General features: G+C 43.8%; 1 protein-coding gene across 2 annotated transcripts in view; it reads right to left on the bottom strand.

Moving 5' to 3' along the window:
• The window catches only part of TTL (tubulin tyrosine ligase), a 19,200-nt gene that overhangs the window by 8,113 nt on the left and 2,593 nt on the right, over positions 1-8,494 (bottom strand). For both annotated transcript variants that reach the window (XM_018573084.1, XM_018573076.1), the window contains 2 exons: positions 4,141-4,219; positions 1,874-2,115 (listed from right to left, as the gene is read on the bottom strand). In XM_018573084.1, the coding sequence (XP_018428586.1) occupies positions 1,874-2,115; positions 4,141-4,219 (321 nt within the window). The remainder of the gene's footprint in view (positions 1-1,873; positions 2,116-4,140; positions 4,220-8,494) is intronic.

Genomic DNA, 8,494 nt, shown 5'->3' with positions numbered 1-8,494 from the left:
GTACACCAGTGCAGCAAGTAAAGTCCATCTGAAGGTTCTAGTTTTATAAAGTATAGTATAAAAAAGTAAGAAGTTTACATACGAGTGTTTGGCTGTCCCCCTAATTTATCTAAATCCTTAGACTAAAAAAACTTCAATTAGGCTTAAGGCTGAAGATGCCGTATGTGCATATAAAATACAAATCCCGACGTGTATAGGTGCCTCTCCCTTTTGCTCATACTGTGTGAAAATTAATGTACACCTTAAAAAAAAAAGTATGTTTTAATCTACAGCAACAGAGATCCCACTGGACTACAAAGTCTATCAGAATCCTGCAAACAGATTGTGCTTCATCTGCTTCTTCTCTGGTCACAACAGCCAGACAAATGATAGGCTTAAGCCAAAAGTGACAAAATCCTCCTCGCTTCCAGTTTTGGGCAGAATTGGGCAATTAATCGCATGTGAAAGCTGACAGCCGGCTGCAAAAAAACAATACCAACTGCAGCATCTGTGATCTTGGTTTCAACCACTTTGTTTACTTATGTCGGTACTATAGTGGTTAAGTGAGCATATATTTTACAATGAATTGCAGCATAGTTTAATATAAATTAAGCTGTCCATAAACGAACAAATTTTTTCATTCAGCCTGCGGGCTTAAAGGGAATTTCCACTTTGGCAGCAAAATTTGTTGCATGTTTCTCATTCACATAGCAAACCTAAAAAAAAAAAAAAAAAATTCCTGCTTGCCCAAAACATGATACAAAGAAAAAAGAAAAAAAAAGTGTTCTCTGTACAATACTGAATTTTTCTTGGGAATGCATGGGGGATGGGGAGATTAATGTTAATATAATTAAACCTGTCTGTACTGTGCTGCTGGCAGATGTCATTATACGTTGGAAACTAGATTTTGAACACTGTCCTAACAAAGGGTTAAAGATCTAAAAGCATTGTATGTTAGTCTGTTCCTTGGTCTTTCTATGGGGATTTAAGAGTTTCCTGATACTAAAATGGAGAGAGAGGGAGAAGCTTGCAAAAGGCATGCTATGCAGACACATGTTAAAGATAAGAAATATATTATTTTTTAATTTGTTTCGGTATGCTGTGTGAACAGGAACAAATAACAAACATAGTGGAATTTTCTGAATTTTGTCTGCAAAAGTAGAAATAACAAAAAATAAAATAAATAAAAATCTAAAGCTGGCCATACACCTTACAACCATCGCAAGACTTCCGTCTTGTAAGGTAATTAAAAAAATGTACGATCTGCCCATCTTGGACAGGCAGATCCTACTTGCTTCCTATGACTGCAACCACCGGCCCGTGCGGCATTTGTCTTACGAGCAGGCCACAAATCCGCCGAAAATCGTAGGATTCCCGGCGGGTTCAAAGTACCGCAGCGCTGAATACTGAAAAATGGCCTGGATGGGAAGGGGGTTTAACACCGCGGATGTCAACTGGTTAAACATGCTCGTAAGACAAAAGACGTGCGACCGTACAGTAGAAACGGTCGCACGCCTCCAATACACCTGCCGATTATCGTATGATCGCGGGATTTCCCGCGATTATCGTACGATAATCGGCAGGTGTATGGGCACCTTAACAGGTTCCTCTATCCACGCTTAACAGATGCTGCTGCAGCAACTGCAGCTGTCAGAGTGCATGAAAAGTGACTGCAGCTGATTGGTGTTATATTGTCCACAGAGAGGTATAGGAGCAATGCTAACTAATAACAGTGCAGAACAGGCATAGAGCACACAGTGATGAGTTGACAAGACTTCTAGCAGAATAGATCAGGTATTTTTTGCTCTTATTGAACATATAGAACAAAGCACTTTCGATTGTATCTCTCAGAAACGATCAATAAGTAAACATATACAGGATCTTTTAAGGTGACCTTTGGCGCCTGAAGAGGATTTGGCGATCCACACATTCCCTTTTCCACTCTCCTTCCTCTCATTGAATGATTCCAGGAACTCTTCTCGCTCATCCGTGCGGGTGCTGTTTATTAGGTCTTGAAGTCCTTTCCTCACTTGCCCCACTGTTAACTTCTCAGACTTCTCATTGGTTGGGTAAATCACATAGGATTCTGGAAACCACGGGCATGATCCAAAAAGCTCCGGACTTGTTTTGAGGAGTCTAGGAAATAGGTTTACAACAAATGTAGACATGGTCTCAAATTCAACAATCTAGAACAAGATGAGGAGATGGTTTCAAGACATCACACTATTTGGTTAGACCTAAAAGCTGAATTCCAGCTATGATTTATATATAGTTATATTGGTCCAGCTTGGCACAATGTAAGTATACATAAATTATCTCTGGCAGAGCCACAGGGATCCCATAAAGCACAGTAGTAGCCAGAGCTACTACAGTGCTTTACAGCAATCTTCAGGGTCCTGTACTGCACTGTGCTTAGTGACTCCCCTCTGCTCAGAAACCACAGCGGGTAGCTCGCTCTGCACAATGACCAATCAGAGAATGCCTAGTATTTTTATCAATGAATACTAGGCTTTGTCTGGTTGGACAAGGGGTGTATTAAATGTAAATTACTATGGTGTGACAGTAAAATACATTACACAGTTAGATGTAGTGATAATTCATTTCCAGCTGAAAAAATAATTATTTCACCACTTGGTAAGTCACTGTCCTAAAACAGGCATGTGCATATCATGCGTCATGACTCACTCAAGTCGGGGTAACATTAGTAGGGAATAACAACAACATACAAAGCCATCCACTACTCTGCCCAAGCTACATCTCCAACCTCATTTCAAAATATTACTCAAACCGTCCCCTCTGCTCCTCCCAAGACTTCCTGCTCTCTTCTCCTCCCATGCTCACCTCCAAGAGTTCTCTAGAGTAGGGCTGCAACAACTAATCGACTAAATCGATTATAATGGATTGAAAAAGTTGACAACTTTTTCAATCATCGATTAATCTGCTTCCGATTAGTTGGCCCTGTTCACGGCTCCACACACGCTGCGCACTGCACCTCCTCCCCACCTCACGCTCTCCGCTGCCAGACCCGCCCGACCGCACCCACGCTCCACACGCCGCACCTCCTCCCCGGCTCACGCTCACCGCCCGCCCACATCCACGATCGGCACAGGAGGAGCAGGTGTGGGGGGATGACAGCCGCCGATAGGCCCAATCTTAGAAGCAAGTTGCTCAGGTAAGCCTGCACTTTCCCACACATGGTGCTCTATAATGTATTGCTGGGATTTGTATTCCTCTATAGCTGGTGGTATTCTGCATTGTGCTGTATAATGTACTATTGCTGGGATTTGTAGTCCTCTATAGCCAGTGCCATTCTGCATTCAATGCTGTATAATTTTACTTTCCATTTCACTATATTGCACACCACACTTTTTTTTTCTTTTTTACTTCCACCGCTCCAAGCTTGCTCCTGTAATGGACTACAATCTCAATACAAACTAGTAGTCCCATCACTGAAGCCATTTTTTAGAATGTATTTTATTTGTTATCCGATTAATCGAACGTAATAAATCGGCTAACTAATCGATTTTGAAAATAATCGTTAGCTGCAGCTCTACTCTAGAGCCTCTTCCTTCATCTGGAACTTCCTACCACAACCCATCCAGCTATCGCCTATTCTGTGGGCCTTCAAGTGATCCCTGAAAACTCACCTCTTCAGGGAAACCTATTCCACCGCCTCTTAAAAAAAATGTATATCTAATCCTTCAAATCAGCTCATCCCTAACAGTTATTACCTTCTGTATCACTTATCCCTCACTGTAGATTGTAAGCTCTCATGAGCAGGGTCCTCTAATCCTTTTGTATGGTTTTGTATTGTAATTGTACTGTCTCCCCATATTTTGAAAAGCCCTGCACCAACTGCTGGCATGATATAAATCCTGAATAATAATAACCCATCAAAGACTTTGGAAACCCTGTGACATCACTAGAGGCAGATATCATTAGGAGAATATCCATCCCCTGCTCACCAACTCCCTTTTATAGCAATATAATTTATATAACAAAGATATTTACAGGTAAATCTCTCCTACAGAAACACAATATGAACCTGGGAAAAAAAACAAACATTTTAAGCATTGCTTACTAAGTGAATAAAAGTGCACCTCTAAACGGCTTTCATAGGCTCAATTATAAAATAACAAAATACTAATTAGTGGCACTTACTTTACCAAAGAAGCTTTCCGGCAAAGCTTATCTGCCCCACGGTAATAATTTACCAGCTGTAGTAGTCCAGGCTCATGCCCTGCAGACAAACAAACAAACATATGTAAATGCTACAGATAAGAAACAATGGCTCTGCTACAAAGAGGTGTCACATTGTGACCCCAGTTTGCATTACTAATGGCAGTGTTGACTCTACATACATGATGGAACAATAATACAATGTTACCTTTAAAAAATAGAGTAAGGGAGGGTAATAATTCCCGTCCGGTTTTCTTTTTTCTTTTTGCAAATTCCATCCACAATAGTGGAGAGGAGCAAATGTAGGAAGTGTTTTACCTGACAAAACTTAAGACCACAACTTCATACATGTGCCCCTAACCCAGTGTACCTGTGATACATTGCCCAGTCCACACCATAATGCTGCATTGAGGAGGGTTGCCTAAAAAACACAGACATGCTATATTTTAAAAGGGCCAGTTCACACCTAAGCTAAACGCATGCACTATTTGTTTTCCCACCACAATGCACGGTATTGTGGTACACTGTGTTGCGTTGCACTGCAATGCACAGGCACTGGGGGGGTGCATTGGGGTACCATTCAAATGAATGGCAATGCACCCTGCGCATGATACCGCACGCTAGGTGTGCTATGAGATAGTGTGCGCTAAAAGCATAGCGTTTAGCGGATAGCGGAGGTGTGAACCTGCCCTTATGCAACGCATCATGTCACAATGTGCTGTGGTGCATAGAGTTGAATAAAGTGTCATAAGATAGACGCACTACTTTTTTCCACGATATTGTGATACACTGTGTTGCGCTGCACTGCAATGCACAGGCACTGGGAGGTGTGTTGGGGTGCCATGCAAATGAGTTGAATAAAGTGTCATTTTGTAACACACCAATAAAAGAGTAAACAGTGAAACGCATTGAGTCAACGCCCCCTACACAACAGACACCAGCGCACCTGCCCTAAAAGTTTGCATATATAGCTCAATAAAAGCAAACCATGCGACGGGTTTTAACACTCCCTGAAATGACTGGGTAGTGAGTGATTACCCAGATCAGGGGTAGGCAACCTCGGCACTCTAGGTTTTGTAGAACTACAAGTCCCATGAGGCATTGCAGGACTGACAGCCACAGGCATGACTTCCAGAGGCAGAGAAATTATGAGATGTGTAGTTTCACAACAGCTGGAATACCGATGTTGCCTACCTCTGACCCTCAGATAATGGTAATGAGCACTGCAGCATGAGCAAGGATGGATGGATTTCCCAGGATATGCTGTTTTCAGTGAATGATGAGCCCGTCTATTTTCATGGCAGAAGTCATTAATCATTTTATAATGTGACGGCAATGGAAAGACAATTGGTACCTGTGCCATAAATATCACACAGGACAAATACTGCGGAGGCTAAAAGCCTGCGTCATCAAAGAAAGCACAGGAACAAGCAGCATTATCAGTGTAATAAATAACCAACAAAATATTTGTGGTCCATTTATCACATCATATCATATCATTACATTACTTAAAGGCGATCTATGGTCAAAAACTAAATCCGGGTTTCTAGATTGAATTTCCATAAGTTGTGTCCCACTCTTAATAACCATATCAATCTAGAAGATTGTACACTTACTGATTGCAGATGCCCATAGGATGTTCCTCCTCATCGCACGGACACAATTTCACACAGCCCCGTAAATACCCTGTTTCCCCGAAAATAAGACCTACCCCGAAATTAAGACCTAGTACTATTTTTGGGAATTGCTAAAATATAAGACCTACCCCAAAAATAAGACCCAGTTGTGACCTTTCCCAAGGCCGGTGGTGGCATAAGGGGGAACTTGAAGAGCCGTGGGAGAGAATCAGCGGTGCCAACAAAGCCAGCGATAGGGGGAGCGAGGCTCCGCCGGAGGGAGAAGAGCCGCATGAGCCGATGTTTCCTCTATAGCGCCAGCTCGTGTCGCAGGTGGAGTGATGCCAAATGCACTCCACCTGTGAGGAATCCATAGTGAAAGTGCGCTTCCCTCATTCTGGTTACCAAATTGCTCTTGGAAAGGTATGGCAACCTGTATTGCCCTGATCGCCCTATTCTTAACTTTGCCATTTTGGATTATTTAATTTGGATTTGCATTAACTTTGGATTGTTATACATTAAAAAAAATAAGACCTACCCCGAAAATAAGACCTAGTGTGTTTTATTGAGCCAAAAAAAATATAAGACAGTGTCTTATTTTCGGGGAAACACGGTATGCACTTCCTTAGTTCACACCTCTCTCAGAGCCTGCCTTCTGAACTACAACTTAATGTCTGAACAATGTAACATCATCAATGCTTGCGGGAAGCAATGCATGATGGGATATGTAGTCTTGAGAAATTAAGATTGCATCCCATCATGTGATCAGAACAGAAAAAGTAGATGAGAAATCTTCCAATGGGGACACCAGTTTTGATGACCCTGCTGATCACCAGGAATTGGACAGGAAGTGAAGAGAAATGTCAAGAAGCTGGAGCCAGGGATTTGGTGCGGGAGTGTGCACATGCGCCTGGGCTTGGCCTGGTTTGGACTTGAGCGCCCACGTATTGTGAATTCTGGCACCCTACGGCCTATTTAGGCTGTGACATTCTGGCCTCCGGTGCTGACTGATCGACAGTCTTCCTGTGTTCCCAAGATCCTGTGTCCTGATTGTTTATCTGGTCCAGCTTGTTTGACCTTGCTCTCACTACTCTGTGTTCCTGTGACTTGTTGGCTTATTCTTTGACCACCGCTCCTGCCTACCGCATTGTACCTCACTGCCCACACATTACGGCTTGCGTTCCTGACTTCGCTCCTGTTTGTCGCCTGGCACGGCTTTGCCCGCCTGTTGACGACCCGACTAGTTCTGACTATGGCTCTTCTGGAACTCTGCTTCCTAAGTGTTCTTCTTCTGTGCCTACTTCCTGCCCAAGACTTGTTGGCATAGCAGATACTGATCTTTAGGGATACATGCAGGCCTGGAGAGAAGGTTAGGGTTACAAGGAAGGCTAATGATAGTGTTAGGGTATCCCAACCCTGTCTCTAATCCTCTCTGTATCTCCAACCCTAGTCACATACCCTCCCTCTAGTCCTAACCCTTGTCACTAACCCTCCCTGTACCGCGTACCCTCTCTCCAACCCTCCCTTTATCCCTAACCCGCTCTCTAACCCTTCCTGTAGCCCTAACCCTCTCTCTAACCCTTCCTGTATCCTAACCGATTGCAAAAAAAATGTGCATACCATTTTATTCTGAAGTAAACTTTGTTTGGAACACTCCATTTCTGTATTTCAGTCTAAATAAAAGATGGTATTTAATTTTTTTTTCTTTAACCTATTTATCGAAAAAGTAAAACAGCCAACTAATCGATAATGAAAATAATCAATAGCTGCAGCCCTAATCGTTAACACTCTTTATCCCTTAGGCTGGGTTCACACCTAGGCGTATCGAATATGCGCGTTACCGTGATTCGCGCTGCGACAAACGCGCGTTTCCGAGGGCTACCTGGCTATATCCCAATGGATACGCGCGGCAAATACGCCCCAAAGAAGCTCCTGTACTTCTTTGGGCGTTTTGCAGTGCGTTCCTACGCGCTGTAAAGCGCCCAGGTGGGAACCATGGCCATAGGCAATCATTGGTTTTCACATGTTGAGCGTTTTACAGAGCGTAGGAACGCGCTGTAAAACGCCCAGGTGTGAACCAGGCCTAAACCTTGTCACCAACCCTCCCTGTATCCATAATCCTCTTTCTAATCCTCCATCTATCCCTAACCCTTGCCTCTAACCCTCCCTCTATCCCTAACCCTCCATGTATTCTTACCCTCTCTCTAACCTTCCTTGTATCCCTAACCCTTTCAAACCCTCCCTGTATCCCTAACCCTCTCTCAAACCCTCCCTGTATCCCTAACCCTCTCTCAAACCCTCCCTGTATCCCTAACCCTCTCTCAAACCCTCCCTGTATCCCTAACCCTCTCTCAAACCCTCCCTGTATCCCTAACCCTCTCTCAAACCCTCCCTGTATCCCTAACCCTCTCTCTAACCCTCCCTGTATCCCTAACCCTCTCTCTAACCCTCCCTGATCCCTAAGCCTCTCTCTAAAAGGTGCCTATACACTGCACGATTCTCGTACGAGAATCGCGGGAAATCCCGCGATCGTAGGATAATCGTGCAGTGTATGGAAGGCGTGTGACCGTTTCTACTGTACGGTCGCACGTCTTCCATCGAACAAGCAGGCTGGAAAACCCGCCGGGAATCGTACGATTCTCAGCGCGTTAGTAGCCTGCTTGTTCGACAACTGACGAACGGGCCGGTGTGCTCACACTGCCCGTTTGCCGTCCTTGCAA

Source organism: Nanorana parkeri, unplaced genomic scaffold (assembly GCF_000935625.1).
Source record: "Nanorana parkeri isolate BGI_ZX_2015 unplaced genomic scaffold, ASM93562v1 scaffold46, whole genome shotgun sequence".
In the NCBI taxonomy this organism is placed as follows: domain Eukaryota; kingdom Metazoa; phylum Chordata; class Amphibia; order Anura; family Dicroglossidae; genus Nanorana; species Nanorana parkeri.
This window is presented reverse-complemented; position numbering and strand designations above follow the sequence as displayed.